The sequence below is a fragment of the Staurois parvus genome, unplaced genomic scaffold, assembly GCF_062004578.1.
Source record: "Staurois parvus isolate SC_StPar_1 unplaced genomic scaffold, SC_StPar_1.0 ptg000021l, whole genome shotgun sequence".
NCBI lineage: Eukaryota > Metazoa > Chordata > Amphibia > Anura > Ranidae > Staurois > Staurois parvus.
In genome coordinates this window covers 5,434,327-5,456,397 of record NW_028317817.1, presented here as the reverse complement: position 1 = coordinate 5,456,397, position 22,071 = coordinate 5,434,327, and the positions used below count along the sequence as shown (strand labels likewise).

Sequence of the window (22,071 nt, the reverse complement as noted above, 5' to 3'; positions counted from 1 at the left end):
AAGGAGAGGAGAGTAGGTGATAATCTGATGGGTTGGGGAAGGGAGTTCCAGAGGATGGGTGACACCCTGGAGAAGTCCTGGAGGCGGGCATGGGAGGAGGAGACCAGGGAACTAGAGAGAAGGAGGTCTTGTGAGGAGCGGAGTGTGCGTGCTGGGCGGTACAGGTATCTACCTGACCTTGGCTTGGTCTCAAGAGATCCCCAAACTCCACTTCTTAATAGGTGATTTAACAGTACTGATTGGCATATTCAAGGCTTTGGACATCTTTTATGTCCATTTCCATCTTTAGAAAGTTCAAATACCTTGTTACGCAGGACTTTTGACAGTTCTAGTCAGTGCTTCCACGTAAGAGCTAACAAACTCATTGACTATTTATACACTGACACTAATTGCAATTTAAAAAGCCACAGATGTGGTACATTAACCTCTAATTGGCATTTTAACCCGTGTGTGTCACCTTGTGTGTCTGTACCAAGGCCAAACATTCCAGGGTATGTAAACTTTTGATCAGGGCCATTTGGGTGATTTCTGTTATCATTATGATCTAAAAAGGAATCAAACAACTATTTGATAATAAATGGCTTCATATGATCATCATCCTTCAATAAAAGTGCATTTTTTGTCATGATCAGTCATATTTTCAATATCAATGCCAAAATGTCACAATTTCTGCCAGGGTATGCAAACTTTTGAGCACAACTGTATATATATATATATATATATATATATATATATATATATATAAAATTTTTTATAACTGTAGCTTAGGTGTCATGTAACAAACACAATTATGAGAGATGCCTGTAGGTTAGTATACTTTACAACTTGATTGGATAGAGATGTTTACTTTGTGTACTCTATTTCATTGTAATAGAGCAGTAACACAATAGGGTTCTCAATTACTATTAATGGCTGCATGTTACAGCCAATCCCCAGACCTGTCACTTGTTTAATGAACAAAATATATCACTACAATAAACGGTAGTTAGTGGTTGTAAAATGTGATATTCTATTCTGCAGTATGAGAGTGCTGTATACTGTAGTAAAAGTTAGAAGGGAGATAATGTAATGTATGTAAATATGCTGAATGCTAAGGAAGTTCAAACTCAGAAAATATGACTAAACATCAGTAATTTGCAGATTTGCTTGTTCAGTGGGGTGATAAAAATATTTTTTTTTTACAGAAAGAATCTATATATTAATATAAAGGAAGTAATTTTTTAATTTTCAGATGTAATTTATGGTAAATAGCAGTTTTGAAAAATAGCTTTAAAGAAGAATTTCAATCTACATTAAAAAAAAAAGTTTAGCTGTGTCTCTTTGTAAATATATGTCTGTGGCTTCTTTTACCATCTGGGACACCAGCTGAATGGAGCTTGCATTGTTTTGCTCTGGTTGTTTCTGTTTCTTCCCACAGTCTAAACACATAATGGCAGTTAAATGGATTCCACCTGAAAAATGACCTTATTGTATATGTATGATGACTCTTCATGGGACATTTCCCTGTATGTCTCATTAAATGGGAACCAGTGCAAATGCTTGTAAATATAAAATGTTGAAGAAACCATATCTGGTATCTTTCTCTCCAAAATTTAGAATTATTTACCTATGTTGGCAGCTATATATTCATATAATATCAGTAAAGGAGAGTTTGTACTATGTTACACTTCTTGACTATGTTTAGCTAGGGTCATTTGTAACAGGAAATTGTCACAAAATGATTGGTAAAATATATATACTATTACATTTTTTTGTGATCCTTATAATTCTGTGCTAATGTTTTGTGTAAAGTGTGGGAATGATGAACATCTTTGGTTTGTCTCTGCTTGGGAAATTTCCCCCTACTTCCTGTAATGAAACATCCCTTCATGGTTTTTTCATTATGTGTGCCTCCACTTTCCTCAGATTCTATAATGGACAGGAAATAAGAACAGATCTCTCTATGGTTTTATAACAGTGTGTGTCTCTAGATAAAGTCCCACACCATCCCACTCAGGCATCACCAGCAAGGCTCCCACTTTCTATTCATTACACATCTGCATCAGAGGCTGGTCATTAGCTCTGAGGAAAGGGATTCGTCCCCGAAACACGTCAGCCATTTGACCGCACTGACAGTGAGAACACCTTGCCTGCCGTTGTGGCCATCGTCATTTTTCTATGCTTTTTAGATACATGCTTCGTCTGTGAGTATGTTTTTATTATTTTTTCACTCCTTACAATAAACCTTGGATAATGCACTAGGTGTGTGCGCCACCTGTTTTCTCTCTATCCACTGGCTGATTTCCCTGTCTGAGGAGGGCTGCACCCCTGAAGCATTTCCTTTGGTTGTCACTGTCCTGGTACCCTTGGCTTCCCTTTTGGTTGTGCATATCCTGAGGCGCTGGAGAGTACATATGATATCCAGTGTGTGTCTCTACTTGGGGAATTTTCTTTCACTTCCTGTAATAGCCCTGAGACAGGAAATAAAGACAGATCTCTCCATGATTTTTTCATTTTGTGTGCCTCTACTTGAGAAAATTTCCCTTAGTTCCTATAGTGGACAGGAAAGTAGAACAGATATCTATATGGTTTTATGATAGTGTGTGCCTCCACTTGGGAAATTTTCCTTCTCTTGTTACACTGGCACTGGGACGGGACGTAAGACAGGTCTTTCAAAAAGGAGCACTGCTAGTATTACAACACTCTTTTTAGGAAAATGTGGAAAAACAGTGGGACTAATTTACTAAAAATTAACAAGATCTCTAGGGTATGCTTGCATGATTGGGTAAGTCATAGAAAACCTATGACCTTGATCCTATGTAACTGATTTTATGCTACTGTATAATGCATACAGTGTGATCTTACTTTGCCATACAGTTTGAATGTCTAGATAATGCTGATTTTGTGCTTTCTGTTCCAATACAGTGCACTAAGGCAAGTGAATCAACATTTTATGTTAAAATTGAAAAAAAAAAGAAATATGACTGGCTTTACAAAGAAACACAAAGCAAAGCTGCATTCTACAAAAATGCATAAAAAACACTTTAACATCATCAGTTTAATAAACATACATATGAAATAAATACATTTTTAGGACCTCAGCAGTGCTTTGTGATGTTTGGCAAACCCCAAAATCCCAGAGAGCCCAAATAAAAAGCAATTGATTTGCCTGCATATGTAAGAAGGGTTTCTGTATTCAAAGATAAGTATCAAAAATACACTAGACACACTGTCTAAAAACCATTTGTGCTTCGCGCAGTCCCTGCACTGCTATTGTCACTTTCAAGATACATCTTCAATGCTGGAGCTTTTTATACAGAAAATAAAGCCATAAATAACAGCAATGGTGACAGAGGAACATTTCAGGATGATACAGAGAATGTTTTAGGTGTTTCTCTTTTCTGTCTGTGGGCGTCCAAATAATGAAAGAGAAGAAATGTACAGCAAGAATCACTCTCCAGTTGTACGTAAAAAAATTGAACTGAATTTTACAGATTTTTTTTTCTGTAGAAACCAGGGCCAGTTACATAAATTAGCTTTTATTTGATACATAGGATTGTATGTACAGTGTATTAGATTGGTTGATTCCCATAATTACAATAAAAGGAAATGTGTCAGAGAAATATGGAGGCTGCCATGCTCCTGTTTTTGCTGCCATTCTCCTGTTCTTTAAAGTGGACCTGAACTCTATAAGTGAACACTGTCATGTATGGGAGGAAAGAAAGCCATTAACCTAGTGTTCACTCCATGTGGATTACACAGAGTTTGGATGCCCAGATTTGATAGAGCTACACTTGGTGGGAGAACATGGAAAAAAGAAAATATCAGTGTGTTGGGGAAGAATTGTTATTTCAGGAAAACCTGTCACTTTGTCTATTCAGGACCCTTTTTAAGTAGTTTAATTACTATTCTCTTACAAAAACAATGATACTCTCCTTTGATGTTATGGTTTGTACATCAAAATAGCCTTTGTACAGAAACTGCTATCAGAGTTTACTGAGTTTGCAGGCAGTGGAGCACCACTTGCCCTCCTGAGGATTTACCCCCCTTCCTGACCAGGCCATTTTTTTGTGTTACAGCGCTGTGTTACTTTAACTGACAATTGCACGGTCATGAAATGCTACACCCAAATTAAATTTATGTCCTTTTTTCCCACAAACAGAGCTTTCTTTTGTTGGTATTTGATCGCCTGTGTGGTTTTTATTTTTTGCGCCATAAACCAAAAAATTTGAGAAAAAAAACAATATTTTTGACTTATTGCTATTAAACATGTCCAATAAAAAAATTGAAAAAAATCAAGTTTCGGCATAAATTTAGGGTAAAAAGTATTCTGCTACATGTCTTTGATAAAAAAAATCCCAAAATGTGTAAATGAATTGGTTTATAGCGTTTACAAACGGCAGTATATATACTGTATTTTTAAAAAGTTTTACTAGTAATGATGGCGATCAGAGACTTATAGCGGGACTGAGGTGGGCATTTTGACACTGAGGGGAACTGACTTGATGTCACTGACATCCCAAGTGACACCAATACAGTAATAAGTACTAATAAAAAGTACTGACACTGTATTACTGACACTGGGCAGGAAGAGGTTAATCGCTTCCCGTCCTCCCTATAACAGAAATACTGCTACAGAGCAGCACGAATGTGCAAAAGTATGTATATATACGTGGTTTTGCAGTTCCAGGTAGTTCGCATGAACCGCGCATGCACCCTACCAGCGCCGCCATTCGCTGCCTCATCTGTCAATCACTGGGTCCCGGCTGGTGATTACTTGTTGGCACCTGGTGATTGCCGAGTATTACCGACGGGGGAGAGAACAGTATGTAAACAATACCGTTCTCTCCCCTATCAGCTCCTGCACACTGCTTTGTATGGCTCTGCATGGCAGAACCATACAAAGCAGTGCACATACAGTTGAAAGCACACACAGCACATAATGTGAAACAGCACAGTTAACCCTTTGATCTCCCCACATGTTAAGGAATCTTTGTTTCTAGGAATTTATGTCAGCTTCTATTTCTATCCATATCCATGTATAACCTAACTAACCCGTCTAATGCAAATAAGTAAACAAAAGGGTGGCTTTATTTTAATTATTTTGTGAAGTGAAAACCCTACTACAGGAACAATTGCATTGTAAAGGTGGATTAAAGGAAACCTATGCTGAAAGAAAAACATAGAAAGTATTGAAGCCATAGACTGCCAGGCACATAGAGTAAAGCCTATACACACTGCCCGAATATTGGTCAGTATCGGCCAGTTCAACAGAAACCAGCCGGCATTTGGCCCATGTGTATACAAACCTTTTCAACAGAAGTCAGCTTCTGTCGAATTTGGCATGCTGGAAAACCAGCATCCAACTGGCATCTAATCAGTGCTGGCAGCCAATGTCTGCGGGCGCTGAGCAGTGTGTTCTAACAGGGGGGCATTCCCCGTGTCAGAAAACAATAGCTCAGTAGGGGGATTGCTGTACTAACTAACCCCCGAGCTCTTCAGTTTTTTTTTTTGTTCAGCCTACAGGATTGAATGAAAAAAAAACTGATAGTGTGTGCCAGGCAATACTTTAGTACAGACTGCCTTTAACTCATAGTATTCAGCTATCATGGAAGGAGGTACAGACAGCACAGGTATGAGGAAGGCCAGATGATACATAATAAAAAAAAGAGAAGCAGCGTCATCTAAGTACAGTAAAAAAAAAATAATTTATTTCCACAAAATTGGCAAATCACAATTGTAGTTAAATTAGCACTTGTCAAACTGGTGTCAACCGCTGTGCAACTCTGGTCCTGTACCACTGCAGGCAGGTCTCCAATGCACTGTCCTTGGCTCCCATCACTTCCTGGTTGGCGTGGATCCACAGGGCGGGCGAGAGTGATGTCAGCAGCAGTAGGCTTGACACACGTTCGGCGCATACTTCTTCGCTGCTGTACCTGGAGCTGATGTCACTCCCGCCAGCCCTGTAAATCCACACTGACCAGGAAGTGCTGGAAGCCACCAGCACAGCCAAGGACAGTGCACTGGAAACCTGCCTGCAGTGGGACCAGACTGGAGTTGCACAGCGGACACCAGTTTGACAAGCACTTATTTGACTACTATTGTGAGTTGCCAATTTTGTGGATATATATTATTTGTTTTTATTGCTGCACTTAGATGGCGCAACTTTTCTTCTTTTTATGGTTCACACAGAGTCTCTTCTAGCAATTTTTGAATCGGCTACCACTGAGACAAGTATTGTTGGATTATCCCTTACCCACCTTTGGACTGTAAGGACTATACTTGTGTGGATTATTTACTAGCCATTATATAACACATCTGGACTTTTACCTCTTAGTGAGCCAAATATCCCTCTTGTTCAAACAATGCATAAAGTAATGCTTTCAGTCATTTGTCCTTGGAAATTTACAAGGCTAATTGTCATGAGAACCCAAAAACACCCTGATCAGGAAATAACTATAAACAACATGTACACCCAAGCTGCCACAACTCACAACATACACACTTATGAGAAACCCTACCTTGAAAACCTAGTCAGTAGACTCTGCCTTCAAAGGACACGCACACAATTCTAACTAGCAGATGCAATTTAGCTAGACCCGGTTGTGTCATCTGTAGGGTTAATGCAAACACCCACTCACAGTCTTTTCAGTTTATACATTTTTTGATAATATCCATACTTTATTATCCCTAGCCGGGCAGGGTATAGTGAGGGTTACAAAACATTACAAAGAACAGACGTTATGACATAAGATGCATATAAGAAATCAATATAAATAATAAAAGACAAACCAAAAAAACAAACTTACATAAAAAATATTTCTCCTGCCCCCCCCCCCCGTGTTCTATGGAACACATAGATCATATCCCCATACATAGATGGGACCCCTCGGAAATGACAAAGATTTGGGTGTGGATTTCAGCTTTATTCCATTGAAACCAAAATTGAGGTACCACCCACCCAGAGTATCCAAAGGGATGAAATAGGCTTACTGTTGCATCTTACCCAATTGGGACAGGTAATATTTGGGTGATGAAAATCTTAAAATGCCCATAACCGTAGTGGGTTATGAACCCTCTATCAGAAAACACTCCTCCCACTGCAGCCTTTGGCTGCATGTGCTGATTGATTGCTGGTTTCCAGCAGGATCTCTTGACAGAAAATTTTTGTTAGACCAGCTCCTGTTGAACAGGCTACACATGTACCTAGATTCATCCTGTTCCTGCTGAACTGGCCAATGTTCAATAAATGTATGCCCAGCTTAAGTTGCTTATTTACAATTTACAAAAAAGCACAATTTAAATTTAACAAATATTTGTTCTTCATAACTCAATAATACAGTTTTACTCATAGACCTAGTAGGAATTGTGTAAGGTATGGTGTGTTTTGTTGCGCTAATGGTGATTTTATTGCATTTTTGGTGCAACTATCATGGGGCCTGCAAAATCAATAGTACCATCTTTTCATTTTGTCAGTCCTTTGCTTTCAGAAAATGTATGGTTTAGTGGGTCTTTTACAAACGCTGTAAGTTAAAAACAAAATATAACAAATTGTAAAAATAGTCTGGCTACCAAAGGTTAAAAGTAGATCACAGGGTCTTGCAGTGAAAGAATTAACCCTCCTCACCTTATATATACAGTATGTATACTTATCTTTCCATGATATTCTTGCCATTTCGTTCAGCACCAGGAGCTGAAGGAAACATGTGGTACTTTCAGGTATGAAAGAGCATGTAACTTACCAGACAGCACAAGGGGGCTCAGCCTTAGCACAGAGGACTCCATAGCCCCATGTGAGCTATGAGCTCAGTGACTTGTAGCCTACATAGGGCTTTGAATTCACACATGGTGGCTAAAGATAGCAGATTTATTTTACTAGATAGGATAATATTACTATCTATTAAATTATAAATTCTGGTTTTGCTGATAGTGTACTTAAAAAAAACTTAATCTAATTTTAAAAAAACAACAACATTTCTTACTTGTTTTGACACTGTATTTAATAGTATTTTGACACAGATTCAGAAGATCCTGATGAGGCTCTCCAATGTCTCTGATGTTTACATCCAGAAGCTTTTTAAGGTGTTCAGGGTCTTTCCATTCACAAACCTAAAAACCACATTGTTATCAAAGTTATGATAAACATGTGTACATATATCAATACACCAATATGCCTTATGCACATAAAAAATAATTAATGTAGATATAAACTATACCTGGTGCTGTATATCATATACAGTATTTCATTTTTTTTCTTTTGCATATCAGCACCACTGATCTCCTGAAGCTCTTTTAAAGCCACTTCCTGCCTACATGCATACACTCCAGCACTTTGTGTATATCATTTCTCAGGGTAGGCTCTCTGTCCATGACAGCTGTTGCTCATTTCTTTGTAATATATATTGACATGGTTAAGTGTTGTCTCCATTGACAAAGTGCATAACAGGGAAACAACACAGGAGCATAATTGGGGGCTAGGGACATAGCGTTGTCACCCTATAACAGGAAGAGCCTGAACAAGGATCCTCATGGCAGAAGCACTAGGTTTATTTTGATAAAAGCTACAGATTTAAAAATATTAAAAAATATTTTTGAAACACTACCCTGTTAATGCTCCTATAAAGGGTAGTGCTTGGGTTTACATATACTTGAAACCTATATATGTAATTGTGAAAATAATATATGAAATACTGAAAAAGTGGATTTATCTGATATGTTAAAACCTATTGTTCAAATGTAGTATCATGCAGCAACTAATCAGCATTTATCTTCAATTGTTTTGTCCTCACCAAAGCAATGAAAGATGAAATCTGTTTACACATTGCACAAAATCATTGCTTTTTACCGGCCTAATTAGCAAGCCTTTGTATCTCTGACTTTGGTAAATGTAGTTGAGGAAATAGTTAATGTAGCTCATAAAGCATTAGACATTTCTAAAGCCTATGTGAATTATCCATCTTTCTGCAATGTTGCACAAAGCCATTAAACAAACTAGTAAACTGTAAAAACTTGCCTGGAGGAAGCTTAGGAGCAAAGAAAAATCACTCTTACACATCACAATTTGTGAAGAAAATAATTGCTTGATGACAGAATGGTATTGGTTATCTATACGCTAAAATATAAAATGGTCACACATATGATGCAGTTTGGAATATAAATTACCAACTTCATTAAAGGTTTAGGTAATTGCAGTTGTATTACTGCACTTGTAACGTTATAAACATCATGCAAATTACTTGTCGTCCTTTGCCGAACTGTCTACAAAACTCAAATCCAAATTAAAAAAAGAAGCCTTCCATCAAGAAAAGGTTACTTGTGGGGTTCTAAAGCTGAAAAAGCAAATAAATGTGAAAAATGTAGTTTTCATTTGTGACCATACATCCTGTTCAAATATTTTATAATGTAGATGTCAATGGCATTATATTCTAGCTGTCTACTGTAAGAGATCAGATATTCTATATATAGCAACCCTGAGACAAACTTTATTTGAGACAAAATTCCTAGGATGTAAGCACGTTTACATATACCATCTAGATTCAACAAATATCCTACAACTCCTCCTCTGCAGCATGAGGATGCAAGGCAGGCTATAGATTTGTTTTTCTTTCATTTAACCAGTGGTTTGAATGGAAAAAAATGACTCGATTCCCCATACACACATTCCAGGTGGATGGGGGAATCCTCCCTGCTGTGCCTTTGTCAGCAGGGAGACTTCCCTGTCATCAGGATACACTGATCAGCTCTGCCAACTATAGCCGGTGGTGCTGATCAAGCAGAAATTTTACAATAGGGTAGTTGTACAGAAGTCGATCGATAGATCAACTTAGAACTTAGATGTGGCGACAACATACAAATACTTTATATAATATATATATATATATATATATATATATATATATATACTGGAGGGGCGTTCAAGTCAAACTGGGACTTTTAAATTTACAGGTATAAAAAGAGATGCTAGAGTGGCGATACCACATGCAGTAGTAAGTGGCAAGTGTATCTTATTACTGATAGACGGTGCACATGTTGTGGACCAGTCCAGAGACCGTTAATCAACATGGCAGACAGCAGTGTTAGTGAGTGCATGGGACAGCATGTGAAGATGAAGCTTCTTGTAAATGAAGACGTAAAAACCTGCGGATATCTACAGAAGACTTCAAAACACAGGATGGTGATATGATGCTCAGCAGCAGTAAGACATTTGTTTGGTGTAAACGTTTCAAATATGGCCATATGTCCATCAGTGACAATCCCGGCCATGGTGGTTGCTAGCCCACAGCTGTGAACATTCAGCTCATAGGACACCTGATCCTGGATAATCAATGCATAATCTGTCATTAAATTGCACAAGAGATGGGATAGGATTGGTGAACACAATCATTCAAGAATGTCCTAGGATGGTTCAGATGCACTGAGAAATCTTTCTCTTTCTTTCCAGGCATTAGTTAAATGCTTTGAAAAGTGTACAAATGTAGCAGGGGAGTATTTTGAAAAATAAATGCAGTTTCCACTTCTTGAAATTTGTTCTTTCATTATATAAGCTCAAAAGTCCTTGACTTGAACGCCCTATCTATCTATCTATCTATCTATCTATCTATCTATCTATCTATAGATATATTTATTGACATCTATATTTGCAGATACTAGATATACCTTTTCTGTTACATCAGTTGCCTTATGTATGACTTCATTCATCAGTAGTCTATAAACCTCTTCAACAAATTTTTCTCCAGAATTGCTATCAATTATTGGTCCATTTAAGATTACACCATCCACAAGCACGGCATTCTTCTTCATATTCCTTGATTCCCCAGGGCTGGGATCAGCTGAAAAACAAAATATGCTCTATTAGAAATACAATTGTTTTCGTAAATTGTATACTGTCCTTAATAAACTATTGTTGGTATTGTAATGAGGTAATAATATGTTCTATTGCTCATTTGGGGTACCATGTTGACTAAAGCATATCAGCTCAAAGAAAATTTACTGTGTTAATTTCTGATCATCAAGGCTGTAAGATATTCATTAGCATCAATAAACACAACATGATGAGGCTAGTTATAATAATGTAGCAATTATTAGCTTAAGCAAGTTATAGTGTTAATATTATGAACAATGAATTGTGCTTTCAGATAAAAATTGCATAATAAAAATATGTGTTGAACAGTGCTTTGGGAGGATATGGTTTTATTAAAATAGTCTATTTGCTTTTAATTTAATTCATTTTTTATTGTTTTTATGTAATTACAAATGCATCTTGTATGATAAACTTTGAATTTTAATGGCTTTTATGTTGTGTACAAATTCAATTAAAATTAATGCTACTGAATCTTTAGAAAAAAATTAGACTACTCATTATGCTTTACTAACTTCTATCCTTTTAGTAATCTCCAGCTATCCCATTGATATAGAGATGACCAAATTGATCTACTGGGTTTAGGGTATGAATTGGATTGGAATTATACCCATTTCAGTTGTGTTTTTTTTGGTTTTTGTTTAACCCTTTCACGATCAGATGTTAAGATAAAAATACCTTTATGACTAATTTGTTTACCTAGTTACATATATTTTTAAAGACATGTAAGGTTTTAATTTGTAATACTGTTTTAATAAAATCCCACAGTTTTTTCTAATATAGGAAGGCAAATGTGCAAAATTTAAAAATATATATATTTTACACATTTTTTATATTTTTTAATAAGAAGTGATTACTATTAATCTAATAGTTGACATAGTTAAATCATGATTAAAATGACTGATCATCAGTGTGGATCAAAGCTGTAAGAGACAGAGGGGATTAGTATCCAGTAGCCTTGCAAAGTATTGTCTGATGGCTCCTAAAGGCAGGACATTTGATAATGTATCCGCAGTGCAGGGAGGTGTGCTGGCGAATCTTAATATACAGATATATAAAAATACCTTGTATCACACCCTGAGCTACACCAGATATTAATGCTGGTGTTATGTGTCATAAATACACTAAATAGCCTACACATGTATAATGCATTGCACACTGAATACTTGTATTTCACTGGATGGCAGGCAAACAGCCTATGGGCAACCCACCATGCTGATAATAACCTGTACACCAGCCATTCCACTGGATAGGTGCTTCAAAAAAGAAATCTAATTGCATAGTCTACCCTCTCAAAACACCAGCCAGGTACCCCTTCATCCATTTCCACTAATTTTTTACAAAGAGGTTTTTTTGCTTTTTTCTTCTGTGATACCTGCCCTGATGTGGAAGCTGGACCATGAGATTCTGTGAGATTCCCATATGGCAGCCCCATGTTGTCAACTAGTTAACTAAATTATGAGAAAACATGTTCATTACAAGGAATACTTTCTTAATGCACTGTAAATCTGGAAGCCCCAGTGTAGATACATGGGAATACCTACGCAACCACAATAGAAAAAACCTGGCATGAGAAGGATGACGCAAAAAGAACATTTGGATTTCAGTGTTATCTTCATTAGTTCGATATATTTACAATTTGCTTATACTAGGTGAGCAGATAAGCACATTTGCCAGTTGACCAAGTATGGGGTAGCAACTTACCCATTGGGTGCTTCAGAAGAGTACCATCATTATTTTAAAGGAGGGGTCTTTTTTACCACGTTAGGTTTTTGCAACAAAAAACAGACAGAACAAATAGTGATGAGTTGTAGGACTAAAATCCACTGCCTTAAAGTGAACAGGTGGCCAAACTATGAGCATTCATGCATTTTTATATTCCTAACAAGCAGTAAATATACTTTAATTCAGAGCCTAAAGACATCTGCAGAGGCAGGCACTGAGGAGAAATTCATCCTCTGCCCCGGAAGAAACACTGAAATGGGTTTCTTGGTGGCTCACCCTTCTCCCCAATTTCCAAGAGAATTAAATTTAACATAGTTGCTTTAGGTTCAATCATTTTTTTTTCTTAAGTATCCTGAAGGAAATTATGCAAAGGGGATGGCAAACAAATCCACGGTCTACATGATTTTTGATACATCTATTATTAAAGGACTGCATCAAATCTAATATTAAGCAATGCTATGCTAGATTTGACTGTTTTACTGAATTCTGATAATTTTCTGAATATGAGAGACCAAAAGCTTTGCAGATTTTACACTCCTACACATGAAGAAACACATCAAAGTGAGCATTTTAACAATTTCTCAATTCACTAATGAGTGTGATTTCATGAAGAATGATTTACAAAATGCTGTTAACCTTTTGCAATAGTTTTTTTAGTCTTCCACTGGTTTGTTTTCCAGAATTTCAAACAATTTTTTTTGTATAGCAGGACAACAGAGAAAAGGTACTTTGGGATTTAGAGAAACTCTTGAATATCTTAAGTCGCACTTTTTTTTATTTCTTGCATTGTTAATTTTTTTCAATAAAACATTATCCTATAAATGTTTCTTTATAGAATTAAAGAAAAAGAAACTCAATTTTGCAATTGTATTAAAGTATGTTGTTGGGGGGGGGCGTGATCAGAGCAGCATTTAACCGGACGTGTCCCCATGCAACTCTGCCGGAATCCTGCTTCTTATCCTAACAGCACTGCTATTCTGCCCTCTCCTTCTCTAAGGGGCACCTCACCGGTTACACCTCTGCTCCTTCCATCCCCTGACACAGCTGCACCGCCGACCGCAATGTCCAGGTGAGCACAGACAGGCCGCTCGGCCCTCAACCCCACCATCCAAGATGGCAACCTCCCGCCCTGTTCTGCAAAGGAGGCAGTCCAGCGGCTGTTTCCATGGACACCGGCCAAAGATCCACCTTCTTCCTCCCTGTTAGCTCCTGCAGGAACTGTGCCTGATACAGATGCTGGGGGCATGGGCTCACCTCTCACCCAGCTGGAGGAGCCTGCTGACAGCCCTTCTGTGAATAGGACCTCTCTATCTCTCCACATGGTGCCTGACATACAATCTGCTACTCAAGGCCCACAGCCTACCCTGAGAGATATCCTCTCTGCTGTCACTACCTGCAACACCTCCACTGCAGATTTGACTGGCGAAGTTAAGAGTATGAAAATGGAAATTTCTTTAGTTCGCCAGGATATGCAGAGGCTCTGACAGCGAACCTCGGCATTGGAAGGTTAGCACTATAGAAGATGTTTGGCAACCATTGCAGAGAGATGTTTGCTATATACAATCAGTATCCTCTACTAATGCTGCCAGGCTAGAGGATCTAGAAAATCACCTCTGTAGAGACAATGTGAGAGTGGTGGGAATTCCTGAAAGGGCAGAGGGGAAAAATCCTGTGGCTGTCATTGAGTCCTGGTTGGTAGCTACCTTTGGGAAGGATGCCTTTTCTCCCATGTTTGCTGTGGAGAGAGCCCATAGGGTGCCCACGAGGCCACTTCCCACAGGCGCCCCTCTGGGACCCTTCCTGTTTTGTTTACTTAACTATAAAGACAGGGACGCTATCCTGACCAAAGCTAGAACAGCTGAGAATCTTTTGGTGGACAACGTGTGAATCTCCTTATTCCCTGATTTTTCTGCTGAGGTTAGGTGACAGAGGATGACATTTCTGGATATTAAGAATAGACTGCATGCTCTTGGTGTTCAATACTTTATGCTGTACCCTGCTAAGTTGAAGGTCCTTGTCAATGGCACATCCCAGTTCTTATATAATCCTTCGGCGGCAATGAAGTGGCTGGATAGAGAGGAGCGCAATCTGGCTCAGCGTCCGCCACCTTAATAGGTAGATGTCCTTCTCCCTCTATCCTATGGTGCTTTGCATGTCTCATTTCACATGGCGGATTGACCTATGGCTGTTAAATTATTCCTCTTTGTTTTGGCTATTTCTGCTGTTTATGAAGATTGCTATCGGGTATTTTCTCTCGAGATTTGGATGCAGGCCTAAGCAGCTACATTGGTCTACCCCACAACGCTGTCCTGCGTGGACTTTATTGTTCCTCTACTGAGAGGAACTCTGTGCCTTCTTGGACCTGGTTGGTCCAGTTGATTATGACTATTGTGTTTTCCTATGTTTTTTTATTGCAGGTGGGACTCTTATGAATGTATATGTTAGTAGCCGTGAATCTTCTTCTCACTGACTGGATTGTAGGTCTTCACCTTACCTCTTATGATAACATGGTAAGATGGAATATCCAAATGTCACTAGGGTCTACAGCCCTGAGCAAACTTGCTTCTGTTATTATCCTACACAAAGGGGAAAGCCCTAGCCCCCCCCCCCGGTTCATTGTTAATTTATTTCATGTGGGACACAGTACATAAAAGTTTACTTTTCTTGTCCTGAAATGTACGAGGCCTAAAATATAAGATTAAGAGAAGGGCTATGTTTAGTTATTTTAACCTTCTACAGCCATCCTTAATATGTTTGCAGGAAACTCATTTAAAATCCGATTCTGTCTGTCTGTTGTGATCTCCAAAATTTTCTACCCAATTTCACTCTACATATTCTTCTTTTTCCCGAGGAGTGAGTGTACTGATGTCGAAAACAATTTTGTTTGTGTGTCTGAAGCAGCAGATTGAGGAAACGGATCGATATGTTTTTCTAGTGTGTAAATTGAGTGGTATAGTTGCTGCTATGTATGTCCCTCCACCATTCTCCTCAGAACCTTTGATAAAGCCCCATACCCAGATGTTCCAGTCCTAGCTCTGGGGGACTTTAATAATTTTTTGAACCCCCACACTGGACAAATTATCTCTCATTCTGCAGACTGCACTTCCAGCTACTCAGCATACATCCTTTGCTAACCTTATCAATGAATTAGGTCTTAAAGATGTGTGCGTCAGGGCCTGGACTTGAACCTGGGATCTACTGTGTCAGGCAGTAACTCTTCTCAATGAGCTACCTGGGATGCTGGACAATACTTTGCCTGATCTATTGGACAATCCTGCCTTGTACCTTGTTTTCTGATGAATCTTGAACTCCTTGCTCCTCCCATGAACTTCCTGATTTAAGCCATGTCTCTGCACTTCCTGGTTGCCAGATTATTGTGCCTTCTCCAGCCAGTATCTCGCTTTGTCTCTCCTGCTGCCATCCATACCTTCACTACCGACCTTTGGCTTGTTCCTTGACTACGATTCTGCCTCATCCCAACCTGCTACAGCTTGTTACTGACCCTTGGCTTGTTTACTGACTACGCTTCTGCTAGATCCCTACCTGCCATATCAGTTACTGGATTCGGGCTTACTCACTTCCTGGTGGGGTGATCCTGAGAACTGCGACCTGGTACTAACATGCAGCAAATTTCCATCTCCACCATCAGGAGCCCCCAAAATCTCACCCCCGTCCTAAAGCATTGACTGACTTTCTTACATTGAATACTGGTTCTGCTTCTGCCGCTATCCTCTGGGACATGCTTAAAGCGTACCTTCAAGGGTTAATTATACATGAGATCACCACTATTAAAACGCAAGTCCCGGGAATGGGAAGATACAATTCATACAGGGGTACAACATAGGGAGATTGAATTAGTGGCAAATCCTAACCCTATCACTCAGCAACAATGGGTAGAAGCACAATCCCTGTGTAATAAGGTAGTCCTTTCTGCAGTGGAGAAAAAGCTCTGTTTTCTACAACAGAATTATTTTGAGGAGGGGGAGAATATCGGTCATCTTTTGGCTCTGGTGGCAGGGGCACAATGAGACACTTTTGATGCCATTACCTTGGCAACTGGAGAAGAACTTACGTCTAATACTGCTATTATTGATACATTCCACCACTTCTACACTGAGCTCTATGCATCCAAGACTAATGCCACAGCATCAGAATTAGAGACTTTTCTAGAGAACTGTCCCTTTCCTCAATTATCTGCCTCTGATGTAGCCAAATTGAATTGACCTATAACTATCAAGGAACTTACAGAGGCCTTGGCCGCTGCCCTACTAATAAATCTCTGGGATCTGATGGATTCCTCTGAAATATACTGCAGATATGGAGATGTTCTTCTATCCCCTTTACATGGTGCGTTGCAGGAGGCTGCGGACACTGCGGATCTTCCAGATTCAATGAAGGAGGCAATAATTGTGGTGATCCCCAAACCTGGGAAAGATAACCTACACCCTGACTCCTATTGACCTATTTCTTTGCTAAATACAGACATAAAACTCCTTTCAAGTGCCCTTGACACTAGACTTTTTAGGGTGAATGACAAGCTGATACACCCAGATCAGTCTGGATTTATTCCCTCCAGGTTGACAGCTAATAATATTAGACACTTGTTCTTTAATTTGCAATCACCTGTAGATAATCCGGAAGGTAGAGCCATTCTCTCTTTGGATGCGGCCAAGGCTTTTGACTGTGTTGAGTGGCCCTATCTCTGGGAAGTTTTGAAGTGGTTTGGGCTGGGGGAGCCCTTTGTAAGTTGGGTGCGGGTGCTTTAGTCTGCCCCTCATGATAGACTTCGTATTAATAACGCCCTTTCCCCTACCTTCCCATTATATAGGGGCACTCGTCAGGGTTGTCCTCTATCCCCCTTTCTATTTGCTTTACAGGTGGAACTTTTGGCAATCCTGATTCGCAAACACCACTCTATTGTAGGTTTCTGAAGAGGCTACATAGAAGACAAAATATCCCTTTGCGGATGACATGCTAATATATTTGCGGGATGTGGTTGACTCCATTAAAACTTTGATGGAGACCGTTATTAAATTTGGTACCTTCTCAGGCTTCACCATAAACTGGACAAAATCTACTCCTATGGCCCTGGACCCAGATCCTTCTACATACCTCCAACTGAACTTACAACCATTATTAGATAGACAAAGACTGAAGGGCCAATAGTTTGTGTAAACTTCCTTTATCTGTAATTGGTAGAGTTAATCTTATTAAAATGATTTGGGCCCCTCATATACATTTTTCATAATTCTTCCATGTGGATCTCACAGAAAGGGTTCAAGCTGGTGGATTCCCAATTTAGGGACCTTATTTGGAAGAGGGGAACCACTCAGATAAGGTAGACTACCCTGCAGTAAAGATAAGGGAGGTCTGGCTGTCCCGCATGCTAAATGGTATATTCTGGTTGCCCAACTCCAGCAACTCGCTGGGTGGGACAGGCAGGATAATATGGATCTGATTGCCCGGCTGGTCACTGTCCCTAACCCTGACTTACTGCCTGTCTCTCATTTGGTAATGGATCTTCCGGTTCTTCCCCTCTCTTGCTCCACTGTCGCCCTCCTGTTGAAGGTCTGTACTGCCTTAAAAGCTGTGCTATCCATCTCTGGTTTCATCGATTCCACCCCTAGATGGAATAATCTCAGGTACCCAGAGTTACATAAACTTGAGAGATTCTCAGAATGGTGACGCAGGGTTTATCTTACTCAGTTGTTTTCAGACACTCACCTCAAGTCGTATGATCAGTTGAGATTGGATTTTTTGCTACTCCATAAGCACTTTTATAAATATCTCCAACTTAGACATGCGATACAAACGCAGAAGCAGACTCTATCTCTCACTAGGTCTAACTCCCCATTACTGACTGAAGTGTTCCATGCTTCTTTATGCAACTGTGTAATATCTCATATTTACAAGGTATTGCTCTCCTCTATTCAGGACCCTGCATATTTGAAATGCAGAGCTTAATGGACGGAGGATGTGGGAGAAATAGGAGGGGATCTATGGGAAATGGCTTTGGAATCAGTACGTCTCCTCTCTTTCGGCCTCACATAAGCTCACACAATTATTTATCCTTCACAGGGCATACCGGACACCTGTTCGATTGTTTGAATGGGGTAGGAGAGATATGCCACTGTACCCTAAGTGTAATATACATAGAGGTGACTTTATCCACATGATTTGGAGATGTCCGAAACTTATCAGATATTGGGAGGAGGTTCTGCGTCCTGTATCTTACCTCGCCCAAATTCCCATTCCATCTGATTAACTACTGTGTCTTTTTGGGGTGCTGGATCCTGAATTATATCCCCAGGTACTCATATAATGGTTACTCGTCTCTTTTACCTTGCAAGAAAACTAATAGCTAGGTATTGGATGTCTAGTACAATGCCTACTAAGAAACAATGGGTGGAATATGTTAACTCTCTCCTCTTAAGGGAACAACTTACCTACCGTCATTGTAATGCTTTGTGTAAATTTAAACTTATTTGGCAGAGCTGATTAGATACACATGGATTGGCCCCTTCAAGATTGATAATGGAAAGACTTTTGCAGATGTGAGAAATAACGGTTAACTACCATTAGAATTAAGGTTTAGGTACCCATTTGCTGTTGTTGCTGTTGTTTTTTTCTTCTTTTCTATTTTGTATGTTTTATTCTTTTGTTTTGTACGATGCCATTTGTTACGGCATTGGTTATTTTGAGAAATGGGCTCTTATATGTTTGATCTGACTGTTTTTACTTGAGATATGTGAAACAAAATGTATCCATTTGATTACTTTTTTCTTTCAATAAAAAAAGTTTGGATTAACAAAAAAAAGTATGTTTTTGCACAAGTTTAAGATTTATATATTTTACATTTAGAACTGTTTGTAAATCAAATTTTGACACATTTATTTACAAACTGAAAAATAACTGGTCTCAAGACTTATCTAAGTCAAAGTTACACTTTCTGTTATTTGTAAATTACTACACTTTCTGCTTTAGAGTAGATTGTTCCTAATTATAGATAAGATCTTTATTTTTAACATGATTGCAAGTCAAGTGAATTTGTTGATATTTTATGGTGAATTCACCTGAATAAATGCATAAAGATTTCACAAACAATCACACAATCATACTTCCATGCAATGGGTATTCGCAGGTTGCTTGCTGATCCAAAAATCTGCATAAGAATATTGTAGAAATTATTTGCAAAAAATAATAGAAGAACCAGAGTTACCTGATTTCACAGTAAACGTATTTACTCTACCAATTCGCAAATACTACTTTAACCTCCTTGGCGGTATTCCCGAGTGTAGCTCGGGGTAACATTTCAGTACCAAAAGCGGTAACCCCGAGCTACACTCGGGAATACCATGCGGCGCTGCTCCGGCATGTGTTCTTCACTTACCTTACCCTGCGCTCCCACGATGTGTCCCCTGCAGCGTCCCCGGCCATCTCCTCCGGCCGATGCCGGCATCCGGCTTCTGTGTCCTGTCCCTGTGACGTCGGGACGTACGGGCGCCGCCGCCGCCGGCGGCGGGAAATTTAAAAATTTTAAAAAATGTCATTTTTTTTTTTTTTCATTTTACACAGTAAAACATTGCTGTTTCAACCTATTTCACATACATTTTGTCCCGAGTGCTTTGTCCTGCGCCCTGCCTGCATTTTGTCTGTTCTTTCTGCCTGGAAACTGAGAAACGTCAATGGCGTCCAAAAAGTGTCCCTTTAGGTCAAAAGCGGTTTAGATCAGCTAGAGAACAGCGATAGTAAATCAGAACCACTTGCAGAATTGAGTGATAATGATTTGTGGGGGAAATTCGTCATCAGAAACTGAAAACGATTTTGCGACTGAGCTCAGCAATGTGCGAACTTGGCGCTATATTTCACATTTCAGTGTTTTTGGTTTGATTATATTATTGAATTAAATTTTTTATTATTTTTATATTATTTTTATGATTATTTATTAAATTATAATTTATGATTTTGTGTTTCAAATTTTATCATACCCGGGATGTTTACTAGACTCTTGTTCGGACAGATTTCAGTGAGTTTTTCCTAAAAATTACAGCCTACAATAAAAAAAATACATATTTCCATGCAAAAAAATGGTACCGCTTTCAGCACCAAAAATCTGAAATAATCATACCGCCAGGGAGGTTAAAACACATTTTGTCACATTTCTCAAAAGTATGGACAATGTTGTTTTGACACTGCTTTAAATATCATATGTCTATCCTAAATTAATTTGTATATTGTTTCTCTTTCTCCACACAACTTGCCAGTTACATTAGTTTTTGTTCTCCACTTTCAGGCCGCCCGCCTGCAATGTACTGCGGACAGACAGCACCAGCAGGACCAGTAACATACCCATACATTGCTGTTTATTTCTTGCTTTGGAGTGCGAATGCATGCCCCCCTCCACTAATCCCCACTGTCAGTCACTGTAGGAGATGCATGTCAACAAGTCTCGGCCAGTGATCACCCCCGTTCACTGTCAGGCCTGATCTCTGCTAGCACTAGCAGGTGAATTTTATTGGTAGTGGTTCAAGCAGTCCCTGACAGCCAGGTGCTCTTTTTCCCGTGAGTCGCACTGGATACCTGTAAATTTAGAGCCCAAAATGTCCCAAAAAAGGTACACTAGTGAAGAGGCCTATAGGAATCTGTGCATGTCAGATGAGAGCGAAGGGGAAGCCTCGCTGACAGAATCAGAATATGAACCTGTAGAGAGCAGCAGCACCTCGACAGGAAGCTCGGACAATAGAGAAGAGGTCCCTGTTAAGATCAGGCGTACCCGACCCCATGAAGCTATAAGTGCTAGGAATGCATGACTTGTCTCATATGTAGCAGAGTGCCAGTACTAGTGCCACACTACCTTTTGGTGAACTGGATAGCACCAGCAGCCTACTATATCCTGCTCTTTTTCATACCAGCACTGCAGTGTCACTTGGTGACACTGTGACAAAACCTTGTGACAAAAAATTAGATCGGAAAAATAGTCACCATGCCTATAAAATGCCTTGGAATGTCTACTTTCCAAAAAGGGGTCATTTGGGGGGGGGGGAGTTGTGTTACCCTGGCATTTCAAGGCTCCTGAAACTGTGATATGTAGTGAGGAAGGGAAATGAGGAAATTATGTACCTTCAGGCTTCCAACGGGGTCTTTGGATTTTGGGCTGCCAAAAAGTTGCACACATGTAGTATCCCCCATACTCAGGAAAAGTAGCAGAATGTATTTTGAGGTGTAATTCCACATATACCCATGGCATGTGTGGGCAATATATCATTTAACTGACAACTTTGTGTAAAAAAAATTAATTTTCCATGGACTCAACATGCCTTTCAGCAAATAGCTCAAGATGTCTAATTTCCAAAAAGGAGTCATTTGGGGGTGGTTGGCATTTTAGCACCTCAAGAAATGTGATAGGCAGTCAGAAAGTAAAAGCTGCATAAATTCATATATATGTATATATATATATATATATATATATATATATATATATATATCATAGTTTGTATATGCTATAACGT

General features: G+C 39.1%; 1 protein-coding gene across 1 annotated transcript in view; it reads right to left on the bottom strand.

Annotated features, from left to right (window-relative positions):
- The window catches only part of GADL1 (GAD like acidic amino acid decarboxylase 1), a 330,433-nt gene that overhangs the window by 209,500 nt on the left and 98,862 nt on the right, over positions 1-22,071 (bottom strand). The window contains exons 2-3 of the mRNA XM_089690797.1: positions 10,636-10,808; positions 7,962-8,088 (exon numbers count right to left, since the gene is read on the bottom strand). Of these exons, the coding sequence (XP_089546923.1) occupies positions 7,962-8,088; positions 10,636-10,808 (300 nt within the window). The remainder of the gene's footprint in view (positions 1-7,961; positions 8,089-10,635; positions 10,809-22,071) is intronic.